General features: G+C 47.8%; 5 protein-coding genes across 5 annotated transcripts; 4 read left to right on the top strand and 1 right to left on the bottom strand.

The window, feature by feature from the left end:
• Window positions 1-1,991: 1,991 nt before the first annotated feature.
• Window positions 1,992-3,444, top strand: BKA67DRAFT_680208 (O-methyltransferase; the record flags this gene model as incomplete). The annotated part of the gene is made up of 3 exons (XM_046108896.1): window positions 1,992-2,307; window positions 2,363-2,481; window positions 2,611-3,444. 3 exons carry the CDS (start codon window positions 1,992-1,994, stop codon window positions 3,313-3,315), a joined length of 1,140 nt encoding a protein of 379 aa, XP_045956156.1. The 3' UTR covers window positions 3,316-3,444.
• A 2,649-nt stretch (window positions 3,445-6,093) lies between these two features.
• BKA67DRAFT_572257 (Fasciclin domain-containing protein) lies at window positions 6,094-8,140 on the bottom strand. Its single transcript, XM_046103271.1, has 2 exons — window positions 7,052-8,140; window positions 6,094-7,000 (listed from the first exon to the last, which is right to left on the bottom strand). The coding sequence occupies exons 1-2, from the start codon at window positions 7,766-7,768 to the stop codon at window positions 6,350-6,352; spliced, it is 1,368 nt and encodes a 455-aa protein (XP_045956155.1). The 5' UTR covers window positions 7,769-8,140; the 3' UTR covers window positions 6,094-6,349.
• A 1,398-nt stretch (window positions 8,141-9,538) lies between these two features.
• Window positions 9,539-10,306, top strand: BKA67DRAFT_537725 (uncharacterized protein; the record flags this gene model as incomplete). The annotated part of the gene is made up of 4 exons (XM_046100375.1): window positions 9,539-9,812; window positions 9,850-9,981; window positions 10,043-10,151; window positions 10,207-10,306. 4 exons carry the CDS (start codon window positions 9,539-9,541, stop codon window positions 10,304-10,306), a joined length of 615 nt encoding a protein of 204 aa, XP_045956154.1.
• Window positions 10,307-11,084: 778 nt separating this feature from the next.
• Window positions 11,085-12,287, top strand: BKA67DRAFT_340484 (oxidoreductase). The gene is made up of 3 exons (XM_046096300.1): window positions 11,085-11,425; window positions 11,477-11,858; window positions 11,916-12,287. Exons 1-3 carry the CDS (start codon window positions 11,198-11,200, stop codon window positions 12,077-12,079), a joined length of 774 nt encoding a protein of 257 aa, XP_045956153.1. The 5' UTR covers window positions 11,085-11,197; the 3' UTR covers window positions 12,080-12,287.
• Window positions 12,288-15,970: 3,683 nt separating this feature from the next.
• BKA67DRAFT_504140 (Pal1 cell morphology protein-domain-containing protein) lies at window positions 15,971-17,833 on the top strand (the record flags this gene model as incomplete). The annotated part of the gene is made up of 3 exons (XM_046097112.1): window positions 15,971-16,258; window positions 16,434-16,902; window positions 16,998-17,833. Coding segments are annotated over 3 exons (1,593 nt in total), but the record flags the coding sequence as incomplete, so codon positions are not given.
• Window positions 17,834-18,126: the final 293 nt, after the last annotated feature.

Raw genomic sequence — 18,126 nt, 5'->3', positions numbered from 1 at the left:
GTATGCTTGTCACTGATGTCATATAGCGATTATGGGCGCTCCAATTGGTATGAACCAGGCTGCTCGAGAAGCGCTTACGCCCGAAATGAAGATATCTTTCCAGAAAGGCGCGAAAGCAATATTTGCCTCGTTTTATTTCTTGATTTTTCTCGTGTGGAGTCTGAAAGGGACACTTATTGTTCTCTTCCTTCGGCTTACGTTTAGAATCTAGGGCATTGGGGCCCTATAGAGCTGACCTGGTCATAGGAAAGATACAAAGTTGCATTTCTACATTAGGATAGTTGCTGGCATTTCCGTGCTGTGCTTCATCGTAGCATTTATCACGCAGACCGCGCATTGCCTTCCGCTGGAGAGGAATTGGCAGATTCTTCCGGATCCAAGAAGAAAGTCGATATTTTGTTACTCAATTGTACTTAACAATCGTGCTTACAATATCACTTAACAATCGTGCTTACAATATCACCTAACAATCGTACTTACAATATCAGAGGAATGCTCGGAGGGTGTTACAATAAATATCGTTGTCTCAGTCGGTAATGTCCTGTAAGTAATGCATTCCTGACTCGTTACTTCTTTAACCATCCATGTCATAGTGTCGATGCTCTCCTTCTTGTGATTCCAACATTGATGCTGAAGAATGCTCCCATCAGTCGTTGGTGGTAAGTCACACATCGTAGGTGCTCTTGCATATCAAATGACTAATCAGCATCCAGAAAAATCAAAATCGTATTCCTCTTGTCACTCGGAGTGTTCGTAATGGGCATGGCCATCACAAGCTGCGCTCAATCTATCGGAGATGCAGCTGCTGTAGCTAAGAGTTCAGAATGGGTTGAACGTGAAGCGGTGAGAGTTTACCAACAGCTGAAACCAGAGGCCTACTAATATTGATGCTCTGCAGCTTGTAATAATCTTCGCTATAAATGCTCCGGCGTTGAATGCCTTGTTCAGACGCGAAACTTGGTCGACCAACAAAACCACCTTGTCTAGCAACGGGTCCAAGGGTGACACCTGTTCAGTTCCCACAACCAAAGGCAGGAAGAACAGTCGGATGGAGATCTACAAAATGACCGACATTTGCACAAGTAGCACGGAAAGTACCTCAGGTCTGGATCCTGAAAGAGCACTCCATCCTCAGTGGCAGCAGCTAGACAGTGCAGGCCGAGGGAAGCGACAAGGGGGACACGGAGAAACGGTGTGGGGCTTCAACAGGGGATATGATGTGATGCAGCCTCGACCTGGAATGCATGTCGTCGACGCAAAAAGACAATCGATTGGCTGAATTAACTAGCAGCATTTCGTTTATTTTCATAACGACAGACCAAGTATAATTAGTATACATAGGTAGTCTTTGTTCACAGCAGTGGAACATAGTAGTGAGACCAGCATGTTAGGCAGCGTTTGGCTGTTGGAGTGCCTAAAGACCAACCCTACAGTAAAAGACAATATGTCAGTCCTACCTCAAGCGGAGAGCAGTGCCAATGTTTACAGCGAGCTATGGTGGCCGCCACCAGCCCACTATAATCGTGTTTGCCACATATGAGTGATCGGCTGGTTGTTGATATCTGTTCTCAGCCCACTTCGCATAGCTTACCAGAGTATCGGGCCGCACGATATCACTCTGACCAGGGGCCGAACCAGCATTGTACATCACCCAAACCTCATTGAGTAAATTGCTTCAGTCGCCAAGTCAAATGTGGCCAGTCGACAATCTCGGGAATTGGGCCGGTACCAAGAGATGCTGCACTCACAGTCAGTGATGGAGACAGTGGACACGCGGCAACAAATGGTGTTCGGGTCCACGCATACCATGTTCTTGCATAAGTGTGTTTTCATTCGAAGCAACAATGGCCACATGAGCCCAGTACCGACCATGGATAAAACAATAATCTTTTAACAAAGGGACATCTCCCGCGGAAAGCAATTTATACGCATATCCAAGGTATCCATCCTTGTTATACATCATCATCATCATCATCCTCATCATTCTCGTCATGGCCGCAGTAGCAGACTCCGACAACAATATCTCATTCCTCGATGGCTTGCAGCCTGAATCTTTCACTAGCGATGTAGAGCGATACGCAGCCAAAGAAGCCGCGAGGAAACTCTTAGCTAGATTGGAAACCCCGTTCGAACGATCATGGGCCTCATCTTTCGAAACACCGGTCTTGGTTGCTGGGCTTCAAGTCTGTCAAGACCTTGGCATTTGGTCAAAGTGGTCTGAACTCGACAAAGAAAATACTGGAGCTTCTCAGTCACTCGATAATATCTTATCAATGGTACACAAAGACGTTGATCCAAATCTACTGCGTGCGTACTTGTAGCTCCTGCATTCAGAAGCACTCCTCATGCTGATGATTACCAGGTCGTTTCCTTAGGCATATCGCTGCTTTGTATGTCCTCAAAGAATCGGGCCCTGACAGCTGGAAACCAACTTCTTTCTCTTTAGCGATGGGTGACCGCAGGTCATACATAAACCAGACTGTACAATGTGGGTAAATTATACACGCTTTTGATCGTTGATCGGCAAAGGCTCACTAAAACGACAGGCTTGATCACACTATGCCCAGCGGCATCAATCTGGCCCGGTTCTTGTGCAAGTATTAATACAAGGAGCCTCTGGACAAGACGAAGTTCGATAATTACCGTGACTTGTTCGGAGACGACTTCTTTGCTTATTGCCAGAAGAACCCTGAAGTCAGAGGTAGTTTCATCGGCTTGATGACAGCTCTGAGGAACCACAAGATGGACTGGACCGAGGTATTTGACACCAATAGAATAGTCGAAGGCGCCAAACTTGACGGTAGCAAACCACTTCTTGTCGATGTTGGCGGCGCCCATGGTATTGATAGCGCACGCTTCCTTACCAAGCACCCAGACTTGCCCGCAGACGTGATCACCCTTCAGGACTTGCCGGATGTGATAGAGACGCATTCAAAAGAGAAGCTGGACAGTCGTATCAGACGCATGCCCTACAACTTCTTTACGCCACAGCCAATCAAAGGTGCTAGAGCCTACTTCTTCCACGCTGTGCCACACGACTGGCCCGATGCCGACTGTGTGCGCATATCTGAAAACATCAAAGCTGCCATGGAGAATAGCTACTCGAAGCTCATTATCTACGAGGTTGTGCTTCCAGCACGAGGGGCGACTAGTCTGATGACCACACTGGACTTGCAGCTGATGAATTGCACTTCAGGACTGGAGAGAATGGAGGCGCATTGGAAAGACCTGTTGGCGCGAGCTGGTTTCAAGATCATAGGTATCTCAAGTCACCCTAGAGCCGTCGAGAGCGTCATCGAGGCTGAACTCGCGTGATCGAGGTCATTATGGTCGAAACAAATCTCGAGGCTGAAGATCAAGTGTGCAATTATTGTACATGGGATTCAATAAAGGCTGCCTAGCCAGTCACTTCTATGGCTTCAAGATATTTTTATGACTTTTCCATCGTTAAGTTGCTTAAGAAATTACGACCCGCATGAGTTGCGGATCAATATTCCGTATACAATGGATCTACCTAATATCGATGTAAAGATAATATTCCAACGTGAGAATTGTAACCGTAGTTAGTTCATAATGAATCTTGCTCTATATGATCACCAAAACAATTCACATAACCATTATTCGGACCTCTTTCCTAATCCTCAACTCAGCCGTAGGTGATAATGCTGAAATCTTGCGCGACATATCTTGGAAAACGAGACATTATTGACCAAGCCAACTTCAATAGTACTGCTTGCAGAGGCTCGAACTTGTAGTTCCTACTGGTACAACACCACCAATTTATAACTTCCCAGCGCATCTCGGGCTTCAAAAGAACATCTTCGAACTCAGACATAACTAAACCGCCTCGAAGCAGCGAGTTCGACTTCAAGTCAAAGTGGGGCAGATCGATCGCCCAGATATTCGAGCAGCGCAAGAATTTCCACTTTGAACCTTGACATGACATGGCTACTTGTTTGTAAACTTCGTATCACAGCGCTTTCGCTGGACTGGCAAAAAGTGAAAAACAAGAACACCTAACATTTGATCTATATGGAACGTGTATGACTATCAAAACGGAGATTGTGTAATGCCCAAAAATCTAATAATACTATTGTAACAATTACTTGAGATACTTTGTATCAAAGATTAGTGTGGCTATGGTAATGCGCTTTGTGATTTTATTCTAACCATAGAAAGAGATTGTTGGATATGGTTTGTTTACTAGTCCTTCCCTCAACCGATCACTTTTAATGATTATATGTTCTGACCAAAGTGTTTGGTTGCCAAATCGTAGTCTTCTATTGCTCTTTTGCTTTCTCCTTTTTCTCCCTTGCTCTCTAGGATCTGACGACAAATGACTAGATTCTTCCTAGTCTAATTAGTCTAGACTAGTCCCTACCATAATTCCTTCTGGTTTCCATAGTCGTCGTAAAAATCATATGATAGCTCCCCGTTTTTTATTGCGCGGCAGAGAGCTGTAGCTTCACAATTACGGTAAGCAGCTTCTACAGAGATGGAGACTCTGAGCTTCGGGCAACAACATCATGTGGCGCCCAGGATCCGCCACCATCTATCTCAGCACTGATAAGCTTGTGAGCTTAAAGTCGTCCACTTCAAGTCTGACATCGTGGTTTTCACGATTAGATACGCAATACCGAGCTCATTGCGGATAATATCGATATATGCAAATAGAATAACGCTTACCTTCGAGATGATATCTTCAAGCGACATGCTTTGTAAGACTTCGAGGACCAGACGAACCAGATTGAAGGTACCAGCCCATGGGCGGCCCTCTGACACCCTGCAAACGTTATAGCGAAGGTACTTGGGGATGTTTAGACGATGCTTGGCAAACGAAGTACGGATTCATGGAAGATAAGGGAAAACTAGTGGGTCCTGACTTGACAGCTTGTTGATGGTATTGCATTGCGAATTGGTGTAAAAGCCACCAGGCTTTACTTATCTTTTGCCGATTTTCAAGATTGAGACCTCTGATATCAGTGGACTACACCAGGCCGGTAAAACTTCCTCATCTGTCATGAGATCATTGCCAGCTTTCCGATGATCCTCTGGTGTGGGTCTGTAATAGCAGTTGGATACAGTTTTCAGGTAGTCTTACTTTCCTTGGTGGTTTAAGTGGGAAGAACAGTGCTTCATACCACCTTCTTAGTGTATTTGTGACTATAAGTTCCCAGATCGATCGCAGAATTGACCTACGCTTATCTCCTGGTAGTCTGGCAATGCACGATACGCCCTTCTGCATGTCTGCTGTCTGGTGGCCGGGCACTAGTTCAGAGCCAAAACCCCTGTTTGAGTGCGCGGTCAGAACTTTTGTTCTTCTTAATCCCCATCCTATAAGCCGTGATCTGTACATTATTTCCCAGTTTTATTTTCTTTCGGCAACTGTCAGTAGGTTCTGTCTTGTCCAGGAGCTGCTAGACTTAACGTACGAACCATGGAAACTGTGTTAAATTCTAATAAGATTCTTCAACCTCGACAGTGGCATAAGTCAGTATTGTTGTGATGATACCTCATTTACCCAAAATTCTGGCGAAGAAACCGTGGCTTGCCACTGTGCAGCTACGCGTTCCCTTTTGCGAAAAGTTGACGTGATAACCCGATTATTTCTGCAGTCAAGAGGGGCTGGTTCCAATTCTACCGGTGCAGATACGTTCCAAGAAAGAATGTGTATTTCTTCCTGGGTCCGAGAAATAGTTGTTGATGGACAGTACTGATAGCACAGACGAATATTTCTATCACATCGGGTTAATTCAGCCGCACTTCTGCGTGTCCACAGATAGTCATGATTTCAGGCGTCCTGAGACTGGGCAGGATCATGAGTTTGACCAAGGCATGGGCATCAACATTCCAACCCATTTCGTAGTCCGAGCTAAGACTTGATGTACATGGTGGCGGGTCGCTTCTCGTACATTTGCGCGGTCACTGGTACATTAAACTGAGGCATCCTCTGATGGCATTGGTGGGTGGAAAATAGCTAAGTCAGAATCAATCCTCCTCTACTTGTCAGCTCATGATGGAAAATTCTTACAAACAAGCTCGCATTAAGATCATATTAATAATAAACCAAACACAGTAATAATATTCCACAGATTATGAGTATGCATACTGCCAGTTCTTGTTAGAAATGGTGCTAATAGTTTACTTTTTCAAATTGTGTTAATACATGTTAAGTGGAGTTCTTAGTGAGCAATAAGAAAAGCTCTCCGCGTTCAATCCCTTTCCTATCCGTATACCTAATCATGCTCATGCGTCGTGCACTATCATATGGGGGTTTTCTCTCTCTTTTATATCAATCATGTCTTTTTCATACTTCATGCTTCTCGTATAACACTGTCATTGTCGACCTTTACAATTCGCTGGTGGGGATTTGTTCCTTCTTGTTCTCCAAGAAAGGCTCTAGTCGCTCTACAAGCTCCTCGACCTCAATCTCCTCTCCATCGATGTAGTCCCCGTGATGCTCATGTGGAGGAATCAGTACACTGTCGAGGACCTGAACAACACCGTCCTTGGCGACACCGTCCTGGATGGAAACACGAGTAAAGCCATTGATCTTGAAAGAGATGAATCCACCCCAACGGGCGATGTCAATGCTGAGACTCTTCTCATCGAGTAGAGTTGGAAGATCGATGTGGTATTGTGCAGACTCACTGTTGACATCTGACTTGTCGTCCTTTCCATAGTATGCGTCGGAGTAAAGTGTCTCGTTGATCACAATATGATACTTTAGAAGCGCCTTTAGGTATCCCAGACCCTTCTCGGTATTGAAGAGGAAAGCATTGGCACCAGGCCCTAACTTCTCAAATGCCCAGTTGGTGGGAGCGAAAATTGTACCGCCAGTTGTCTTTGGCAAGCCATGCAACTCCTTACCCAGACCAGTCTTCTCACCAGCTAGCAACAAAGTTGAGAACTTCTGTGGGAACAATGAGATGATTCTCGGGGCTGGAGGCGGTGGCACAAGAATGCTGTCAACGCCGTAAATGACGCCGTTCTTCACGAACTGAAAGCACTGTCAGTATGTGTCATCAGACGTTGGCATAGATGAACGTACAATATTCGCGACGACAACCTTGCTGTAGAAGTTGACTCGCAGACCAAAGAGTCCGATGCTTACGCGGAGTCTCTGTGGCTTGTCGCCAAGTGCATCTTCTTTCACAAGAGTGGGGAGGGTATGGCTTGCTAGGATTCTCCCAGCAGGGTAAAGACCGGGTACAACGTGGTACTCGAGCACTTTCTCGATGAAGTCCTTTGGAGGTTCCTTATGGTGGTCTGGGATCTTTTCGAATGCCTTATCTGTGGGGATGAATGCTGTAATGTTGTGGTGAGTGCTGTTCAAGACTTTAACAATATCAGGGTACTCATCGACCAGCTTGGCAAACCTGGTCGAGTACTTGGACTCCTGGATCGCCTGATATACCGTGAGATTTGAAGCTTCGTGGTGACCATGGTGGCCATGGTGGCCCTTTCGACCCTTGCCGGGGTGCTCTGATTCCCATGATGTAATGAGGAAATCCGGGATCTCGAAATCAATTTCTGGGAGGGAGTCAACAAGCGACTTGGCGCCATCATGAACGGCGTTCAAAGCAGTCGAGGAAACGTCTTCAGCCGATGAGCGCAGGTCTCCCAATGAGGGGACACTGTCCCACCATGACCATTCGTCATGGATTGGCTCGGTTTCCAAGGCAATCTGATCAGCGATAACTTCGTTTGGAATCACGAAAGCCCAGGTGGCAGCTGCCGCGAAAGGCAGGATGGTTGTGTACCTCATTATCACACGTTCGATGGTATTGAAGAGCTTGATTTTAATGAGGAAAAGATGAGGTTGTAGCGAGGCTTAACCATAAGCTCAGCTCAACGCGTCAGCTCTTTTCAAAGTAATGTAAGCACCCGAGAGCTCCGCGGGTGCTGTGACGTCAAGGAAACCGTTGTCTCGTCTGTTGAATCACCGAAACAACCGTGCAGGATTGAGTTCAGATATCAAAATGAACCAGAAGAGATGGATTGAGCAACCAGACCTTCTTATTGCGTCGTCTCACGCAATAAACCAGCTGCATTGAGCCATTCGATGGCAGTTGCAGCCTAGCATCAGCGCGTCATGATTACCTTTCTAACCCAGACTAGGTGGCATTTGCGTCGTGCGTTTCGAGTGGTGTGATGTTATTTCATTGGGTCTCGGGTCTTTTTAGAAGCTCTTAGCCGCTCTCTATCGGTACTCTAGCGGTCCCGAGCCCGTGGTTAGGGGCTTCGGGGAATATGATTTGCTCATCCGATCGACCCGCACAGTAAAGCTTCTTTTGCTATCAATTTCTAAGGCTGCGAATAATATCCTACTAAGGTCGCAAAGTATTCAATCTTAGAGCTTGAAATGTACTTCGAATTCGACATGGATTCAGTGCACTGGTCAACTTCAGGATCGTCCCAGGACGTCATAACAACAACGATCAATGGCATTATTAGAGCCAGTATGATCCTATGCTGGCCCATACAGAATCCCTTCTGACCACCTCATGCTTAGTATCGTATACTCATTAATCATGCAATTTTCAATATGATATCGCCGATATAGACATAAAGGATTTAATAAGATATGGCAGAAAACCATGATTTGAGTATTATATGGCGTAAGGTCAATGAAGCAGCCACAATGACTGTCCATGATCCGTATCGGGATCTAGTCTAAATGACAGCGGTACAAAGCTTCCATCCACTAGTTACTTTCCTTTGTTTCTTAGACTATATTATCACAATGCACTTTCGTTGAAGCAACTAATCTTCCATACCGTGCTTTATCTTCTAGTGTGATCAACGTACATATTCAGCGGTGTTGTCATACTTGCCACCCAAAAGTAATGGTGTGTAATATATGTATGTCATTTCTGCCTATCTTCAAGTGCTATTTACTCTGAATTTCTTTTAATTCTTTTTTTACTTAACATGGCCCAGAAGCAGCAAGTAATGTCTGAATCTTAGCATTAGTTTCAATGTGATGTACAGCCTCCCATCCAGTGTCTTCCTCAGCTGTTGTATTGTGGCCAGTTCGCTTTTCTAAGGGCGTTCATTGTTTGTGCTGGAAACGGCGTAGCGCATAGGAACAAAGCCTCCCAGGAGAGCTTGCGAGATTGCGCCTGGTCAATAACATAACTCTATGCATCGCACTATTGAAACATTGCTGAGGTTTTGGTAATTTGTTAATTGATATATGTGCGATATTTTACTTGAGAGATGGCTCAAAGTAGTCGTAGAAGTGACCGATCCACGCAAGGCGAGCTCGACCTGCTCGAGAGCTTTTTTGCCCAGCAGCCACGATTTAGCTTTGGCGGTTATCTCGGGGATGGCGCTTTTGGAGTCTGCGCAAAAATCACAGAGCGCTTCAGTGATGGGCGACCTTATAGGCACATGGTCCTCAAGAGATCCACTGGACGAAGTTCTTGGAGAGATCTATTTATCGAGATTGATCGATTAATGGTGAAGATTCGGCTATCCAAGCCTCTTCCATTCTCTAGAAATCCGTCTTAGCTTTTTGCTGACTGTTAGAAAGATGATTGGCGGTGGAAAACACACGGTGCAAAAAATCGACATCGTTTCGCCGCCATGGGAACACACTCCCCAGGCTGTGGCTGCTGGGACTGGAGCTGAAGGGAATGATATCATGCTACAAGGACCGACTGTAGTAATGGAACTGTTACCAAATGGAACAGTGGAGGACTTCGTGACCAAGGCTACGTATTACATGGAGACAGAGTTGATCCAACACTTACCAAATCGCCTACTATGGAGATTTTTCTTATGTTGTAAAGACATCCAATCCAACGGTTCGAGATCGTTGAATCATATTAATTGGGTGCACAGTTGTACGGATGATGATTGGCATGGCATTTCCTCACGAACAGGTAGCTGGCGAAGCACCTCAGCTGGAAGATTTCCCGGCCGGTCTCTCTACAGAAGGTCCCTTTACTCATATCGACCTTCATATTGGTAACGGTATGTTCAAAGAGCTGCAACTATATTTATGTTGGGTCAGAACTTGGCTAACACCCAGTAGTCATGATCGGGGACTTTATACCAACTGAGCCTGAGCACGAGATAAGTCCAATTATGAAATTAATCGACTTTGGCGTAATTTCCCGGGCGATCAGGCCGAACTCTGTCTGGTAAAGCTCTTTAGACGTAACGATCTACTTGTGGTCGAGACTAACATGTTAATAGGCACGTAGCACCCATATTCTTACAGGGAGCTTCCCAGCACATGAGAGACCTGGGATTTGTAAGAGTCCTTGTTGATTGGCGAAACTGGTTGCCTCGCTGACCTTTGGTATAAATCATGGAATGCCTCATTACCCTCCAAGATCCTTCACCATATTCACCAGAGGAACCGAGAAGTTTTGAAAGAGTATCTGGTGGGCCGAGAATCTGGACCCGGGCCAGCGTTGTGCTCACTGACGAAGCTATTATCGACCTGTATCCCAACCTTGATCCAGACCTCAGGTGTCTTATTGGCGAGTGCATGGCAGTTGAAGCGGCCAATCGCCCAAAATTACGAGATCTTTTTACACGAGTGCATGATTTTTACACTGACAGAGATCCTGGCTTTTACAAGGATTACCTTGGTGGTTTCAGATGGGAGGAGGATGAAGCCATTAAAAACTTGATACATAATATACTGTCCACTCCGGCATAATACGTGCAAGCCGAAAGGGACTGGGGCGTGTTCCAGTGGCTTGAAAGAAGGGCCGTATATATCTTCGGAGATTCGTACTGTTACTATATAGATGGCCTACATCAAATGGCGGAGCAATCGCGAAATCGGAAGAAGTCCCCCACCTCTCCCCTGTCGATAATAGTGGTTATCATAGTAGTATATTTTCGAAATACAATCATAATTAGATTGACATTCCCAAATCTTCTAGAAAATAGGACCATGAAAGCTGGATATTGCTTCTTGCAACCACAAAGAGGTCATAGGTGAAACATAGATTGCGCTGGGAGTCACTGGCGATTTCGTTTTGGAGGATGGCGTGATGTGCTGCTGCGAAGACGGCAGGCACCCCGCCATCGACGTCATTATATGCAGTGGAAGGATAATTGAGCTTCAGCACGTAGCCAGTCCGACAAACAACAACTATTTACAAGGTCACAAAATTCAAACAAGCACAAACCAAATTGTCAGATTCCTCATCAACTGAGTCTCAGATTGGCAATGCCTTCTATACTCATTGTTGGCGCCACACGCGGCCTTGGAGCCGAGTTGGTAAAGCAGTATGCCTCCCAGGGCGACAACACAGTATATGCCACCAGCCGCTCGCAGTCGAAGCCAGAAGGATTTCCAGATGTTGTCAAATGGGTATCCAACATTGACCTGGCAAACTCAAATGTAGGAGATGAGCTCGCGAAGCAATTGAAGGATGAAAAGCCACTGGACACGGTTGTGAGTGAAGTTATCTAAGATATAGACGTGTATCAGGACTAACACACCCAGATCATTACCGCTGGTCGTTTCACAACGGAAGACTTTTTTGACAAAGGTCCAAACTGGGAGGAGGAAGTTACTATTTACACGACCAGCTCAATCGCGCCAGTATTCATCATCCACAAGCTGGTCCACTCAGACCTGCTCAAGTCGGGCTCCAAGATAGTGCTAGTTTCAAGCGAGTCTGGCAGCATCACGCTCCGCCATGAAAGTGAGGGAGGCGGCAACTATGCTCATCATGCTTCCAAAGCCGCGCTGAATATGGTTGGAAAACTGCTCAGTTTGGACCTCAAGGACAAGGGAATTATTGTCAGCACTGTGCACCCTGGGTTCATGAGAACAGAGATGACTAAAGGGGTTGGTTTCGACAAGTATTGGGACGATGGCGGCGGTAAGTTCAACCAGCACTACATAACATGTTGATAACGATAATTGACCATTGGTCTAGCGGTCACGCCTGACGAGGCTGCGCAGAGCTTAATTGCCTGGACTGACAAGCTCGACAGCAGCAAGTCTGGGGAATATTGGGCACCTAGGGGCCCAAGGGACATTGGTACAGCCGAGCCAGTGCTCGGAAAGGGCCTCCCTACCCCTTTGAAGCTTCCATGGTAATGGGTCATTAATACTCACATGTGGTGATAACATTCAAGTCTCCTGATTCAGCTTGCGCGTGTCAAAGAGTCTATGACACGCGTGCGCCAGCATAGCGTGTGTTCAGCAGCAGTCGAGCTCCGGTGCTAGCTCGCCCGAAGCCACGGACGAGAATAGAAAGCATATAATAAAGTCTCGTGTCCCCTCGTGGCTCGTGGCGCGCCAACTGAGCCTGAACCTTATTCAAGATAGTTCGCGTAGCGTGCAATAAGCCGTTTATCTGCATCAAGTCGGTTGCTCGATGTTCTCAGCGCGTTAAGCGCTATGTTGGAACTGCTCCTGAAAGAATTGTGCTTGATGAGCTTGTTGATCCTTGCTTGTCAAACGACGGGGACCGGCATCGCTTGGCATACTTGGTTTGATTTTCCCCACAATGTTACAGGGAAATAGAGCCTTGAATGTGGGGACACAAGGAAAAGGGGATCCGCCATAATTTGACTTTACGGGTCAGAGTCTCACGGTCAATTGCAGCACCGCACATTGCCAAAGTAGGGTTCAGGAGGGCATTGGTTCCGAGCATGAGCAGGCGCGTCTCATTGTGATGTCGTGCCCATTTCCCGGCTTGTCTCCCGCCCATGCTTTGGAGCACTCTTTCAGCGGTGAGAGTATACCGCATGGGACAGCAACGTCCCCTGTAACAGCTCAGGGTCTAGCTGGATGCCAGCGCCGGGATTACTCATGTGAATACCATATGTACTAATAAGTACCTTGCGGGGCGAGCCTGCACACTACTTTAGAGAGAATCCACCATCAAGTTCTCACGCTGCACGGAGTAGTTGCATGTCAGTTTGCTTGGCTTCCAAATCAAATAAGAAATCCCTGGCGTCTGTGGCTTGTTGAGCGTCGAGATTGACGAGATCTAGAAGATGCAAGTGTTCGTCAAGGAGGCACAGCGCATGTGGGATGCAGGGCCGATCAGCACAGTGCCCTCGATACCCATAGTGCTTTGGGACTTTTGCATGATATATACTATGTAGACGCTGCTACTGTAAGCGAAGTTACTATGCATACAAGTATGGACATAACCAGGGGTACTGAGCGCGATGCCCCTCGTCTGCATTCCACAATGTTGGCAGAACTGGGGTTATCGACACCGGTAGGGGCTAAAGAAGTTGGTGAACGACACTCATCAAACAAGAACAACGGGTGCTAATTTTGCAATTTATCGATCATCTGTTCTCTCGAAAGGTTGTAATTATACAGGTAGCTTTAGGAGAGCAAGAACTATTTCCTGGCCGCCAAGCATGCTACTAAATTCGTGGGAGTCTGGGAGGTACCCGTGTTGCATAAAAAGAACAGCTGAAATGGGTTGAGTGCACAAGAAGATCAATGGGCCGATCAGACGCAAGCCATGGGCTTCATAATCAGCAATTCCATCCGAAGCATCTCTTCTTTCGACGCCTGCAGACGCCAGGCGCAATAAGGCAGACGGGCAATATGGTCCGTAGATGGCGCTTATTAGTCTGCATCGTCCTGCCTCGAACCGACAGGCTGGGTGAAAAGAAGCATAGTATTTATTATATGCCACAAGTAGCTCGTGACCCCTGACGATAGGAACTATCTGCTCCGTAACCTAGGCCGCTTTCTCCTGAAGAAGACAAAGCAGCTGCATGCATGGCCGATTACATGCTTTAACGTAGCATTTGGTTGATTTCCACCTTCCCCGACTTTGAACAGCAACAGCCAGCCCAACAATATTGTAACCAACGGGATTGGGGAGGCGATTTGGTCATCGTTCTTGCAGCGGTGCTGCGTAACACACCAGGCAGCAGACCCTGCTCTTTCCTGGGTCTCCAAACTAAATTAAATACATTGGATATGTGTGTACATATGTAGTAGTAGCTATTACGGAGTACGCCAGCAAGACTCAGTTTCTGGATTTCGCTAAAGAGCTCAGCACGATTCGTTGTCCGAATTCTGTTTCCCTTTTCTCGGTACAGTACTTTACTACTCTAAACCGTACGTACTTTCTTCAAAGCAACTCTCGTCTGCATACCGAACTGTGTTCATCTTTCGCATCTCGCCTCCGGGTCTTGCACGAATTGCTTCATTACTGCAGTTCTTACCTCGGCCGCTCGGCGACGATCTGCATTATCACCCATTCTTATGCTGCCCCGCTCTTCATAATACTGCTACCACGACTACCCTCCGTGCATCCGTTCAGTACATTACTGCTAAAGTACGGCACCACCACTGCAGCCAGCTATTGAGCACGCTGAATTGATTGTAAACACACATACCCCGAGGCCAGCCAGCTAGCCATCGTCAGGCGCGCTCTAATCTCAAAGGAGCGAAATCACACTACAGTATTTAGACGAAAGGGTCCCGTGAAGATCGCAACATCCCCGACCAAGCTAAAGACCCAAGTCTCCGTCTGCCCATGTGGTCAGAAGACGTTACCTAACTGATTCTCATTCTCTGGATCAACACTGCTGCGAGCTCCTGTCCGCAAATCGACAGACATCTTTTTTTCCCTCCCCCCCTCCATCCCTCTTTGTTGTTGATATACAATACAGTCGATACTCAACACCAAGGTATTTTCGGTGTGAGTCGCGACAGCTTTACAATCTCGATTCGAGTTCGTTTTAGATTTGTACCAGCGACCTAGTTTAGTTCGTATCCTGCTCAGGCCTCAGCTCCCCTTTTGGTCCCCCTCTGGTCCCTTGCAGCATCTGAACGGACCCGTTGGAGCCAAAACTTTTGGGAACCCAAAAAACCGCTTTCCAAGAACGAACCACCAACTGAACACGACACTGACCACTGCTGTTGAGGACGCCAACATAAACAAAAGACTGTCCCTTATCTTTTCCACCGAGTGGATATAGGCCATCGTCCAGTCACCTCAATAATACCTAAAACAACAACAACCACAACAACACACTACTTAATACAAAGCCTGCTGCTTTCTTTTCTTGGCCTGTCGCAGCTTCGGTTCCAAACACCATTACGACTCCCCACGTCACGTCATAAGGCTGTATCTGAAGAGTACAGAAGTTGGCGGCAGCACACAGAGAGAGGGACAGAGAAGGAGACAGAGAGACAGGCTTGGACCTCTTGCTCCCTGAACCTGAAGATTGCCTATCCTTTTGGCGACTGACACACCATTACTACAGCACAGTCTCGTATGCATTTTGCCCTGCAACCGGTCGAGGATCTCGGCGACTGTGCATACAAAGCAAACCCACACGACAGACAGACGAAATTTGATATTGTTTCTTGCAGCCAAGCAGCTCCAACAGCACTCCGCCGACGATAGAAATCGAGATTACACCTTCAACAATACACACCGTCTACCAGCCTGGCAACGACCGCACAATACTTAGCAACCTCGGATAACACGCGGACGAGATCTTATTCACTGGCAACTTATTAAGAGCAGGGTAAAACTGTCCCTTACCATACCCATACCCATACCAGAGCCATGTCGGGCGATTTCTCAGCAGGTAAGATAATTTGACAGTTTCGTTTTGTTATGCCGTGTTACCCATTTCCCTTGGCCATGTCCCGGAATGCAGCCCTGATGTGCATTTGCTGGCGACAAGGACCCCTTTTGTAGTCGGCGATATTCATTGGCAGTGGATCATAACGACGAATCTATGACTTGCTGGAGCAAGTTCCAAGCTTTGTCCCTTGTCACAGGTTCTCCTTTAGGTGCCCTTTTCCTTGGTTGATATCTACCTGTTTGGGATGAAGGAGGGATTGGCAGGACTTCGCTCCACTTAACTGGACCAGTGGTCTGTGTCAATTTAAGAGACTCATGTTTCATATGCCTATCACAATCGTCATTGTTATCTGTACTGTACAGCGCTGTCGCGTACTGCACATGCTAACCTCCTGTTTGCGTCTTGCATAGGCCAATCCAGTGGTCGATCTGCCGGGTTGACGCTTAATCTCTCGTCAAACAACCCCTTTCGCAACCGTGCCGCCTCGCCAAATAGTGGCCTCAGTCCCAACTCTTTCCCCCCTCCCTCCCCCCATTCTCCCTTCGACGACCCTCCGTCTGCCCAGCAACAACGACCGGTCTCGAGGAACCCTTTCTTCGACCCTTCAGACACCAGCCAAACACAAAGAGTACAGTCGCCAGCCAGCATGGCTTCCGCCAACGAGAACAGAAAGTCCCCAACCGCGGAAGAGTTGTTTGTAAGTCCACACCGTTTGATCTTCAGCCATTGCCTGCTCATTACCACGATCACCACCAATTCATGCGCTGGAATGGTCGGTGAATATGCGCCTCGCATGCGCACACATCTCGCCGTGTATCGGACACGCTTCGCTACATGCCAAACCGCGACACTTGCTGATATGACGTGTTTAGGACCAATTGATTATTATTGATGACGACAACAAGCCCATGGCAAAGCCGGCAAAGCCAGCACCGCGACCGGACGGCGCTCGCGGACCTCCGAGGGGACCTCCAGGCGGCCCACCCCGCAGCGAGAACGTTCCTCCCAGAGGAGGACGAGGACCTCCTCCCACGCACCGACCGACCCGATCACAGGAGGAGGCAATGAGGGCGCGTCGAATGCAAGAGAGGAACGGATCAACTACTGAAAGAAGCCTGCTTGATTCACCCCAGAAGCGGCCAATGGAGCGAAAGCCTCGTCGTAACTCCGAGTCGTCGGTAATTGAACTCACGGAAGAAGAGAAGAAGCAGAAAGAGCTCCGACGACGTGAACGGGAGCGACGCCACCGTGACGGCAAGGGCAAGGACAAGTCTGGCAAGCCTAGCCGAAAACTCGATCTGATTGACCAGCTTGATGCCACGAGTATCTACGGTACTGGATGTAAGTCTTATTTTGGAAGGGATTTATGCGCAGACTGCCGGAAATCTTTTCATTGTCTTTTCGAATTTCTTTTTGGACTAATGATTTGCCTCAAGTATTCCACCATGATGGCCCGTTCGACGCCTTGAACCCACACCGCAACCGCAATGGTAGCCGGCACGCACCGATGCAAGCGTTCCCCAAGGATTCTGCTAATATGTCGCTCGGAGGCGCTGGCCCTCTCAACTCTAAGCCTGACCATAAAGCACTCATGGGCAAGTACGATGAGGAGGCATATCTGGATTACAACCAGTCCCGCAGGAAGGGTCAGCCAGCAGTCTATGATGAGCCGCTCAGCACCAAGAAAGTTGCAAACGTGTTCGATCCCCATGCACGAGCCTCGATTCTTCACGGAGATGAGTCCATAGGGTTGGGCACCTCGACTTTCCTGGAAGGCACTCCCGCTGCTCAGACCGATATCCAAAGACGTCAAGCCGAGGTGGCTCAAGCTTCCATGGAGCAGGGACTGCAGAGAAAGAAGTCACTGGCACAGAGAATTCGTGGTATCAACCGGGGGCCTCGCGACATGAACAACCGCAGCCGGGTCACGAATCCCGACGGCCTCTATGGTCCGCGTTCCGGGGATCTACCGACAAGCAGCAGCACGGGCGAGAGGAACCCCTTCTTCAACGACTACGACAAGGGCGGCGAGGAGCGAATGACAGTGCGACGACAGGACACCAACCCAAAGCCCCCTGTATCCCCTGACAGCCCCCCTCGTGGCTACGGTTTGGAACGACGCTCTACTGCTGATGCTACTGCTGCTATGTCTTCGGAGCCTGGAAAGTCGCAGGGTAACGGCGGCTTCATGACCCGTGTCAAGAGTCTGAAGGGTGGACGAAGACAGCGACCTGAGCCGCCCCAAGCAGCAGTGCCTTCGTATCCAGCTCCAGCCGCTCCTGGAACCGCAACTTGAGTTATAGGCGTCTGATCGGCCATTGAGCTTTTGGCACACAGCGAGGTACCGAACAACCTGATTATGAGTGGATACGGAAACGGGCAGAAGGGAGGACCAAACGGGTTGCATCCGTGGGAGAACCTAGCAACGGACTAATCCTGGCCCCTAAAATGGTACGGGTAACAGGAAGATTTGGCCCGATAGCGGTGATTTTACAACACTCACTCCATGTGCTTTTTTGTCAGGATACCGTTTTGCGTGCGTGCTGGTAACCAACAAGCACGAGC

Source organism: Truncatella angustata, assembly GCF_020726525.1.
Source record: "Truncatella angustata strain MPI-SDFR-AT-0073 chromosome Unknown BKA67scaffold_6, whole genome shotgun sequence".
NCBI classification, from domain to species: domain Eukaryota; kingdom Fungi; phylum Ascomycota; class Sordariomycetes; order Amphisphaeriales; family Sporocadaceae; genus Truncatella; species Truncatella angustata.
This window is presented reverse-complemented; position numbering and strand designations above follow the sequence as displayed.

Excerpts from the sequence above, each read along its gene's own strand:
- BKA67DRAFT_340484 (XM_046096300.1), top strand. The coding sequence starts at position 11,198 with ATGCCTTCTATACTCATTGTTGGCGCCACACGCGGCCTTGGAGCCGAG. Across the intron at positions 11,426-11,476 it reads AAAAGCCACTGGACACGGTT|ATCATTACCGCTGGTCGTTT; the intron begins GTGAGTGAAGTT and ends TAACACACCCAG. Across the intron at positions 11,859-11,915 it reads GTATTGGGACGATGGCGGCG|CGGTCACGCCTGACGAGGCT; the intron begins GTAAGTTCAACC and ends CCATTGGTCTAG.
- BKA67DRAFT_572257 (XM_046103271.1), bottom strand. The coding sequence starts at position 7,768 with ATGAGGTACACAACCATCCTGCCTTTCGCGGCAGCTGCCACCTGGGCT. Across the intron at positions 7,001-7,051 it reads AGGTTGTCGTCGCGAATATT|TTCGTGAAGAACGGCGTCAT; the intron begins GTACGTTCATCT and ends CAGTGCTTTCAG.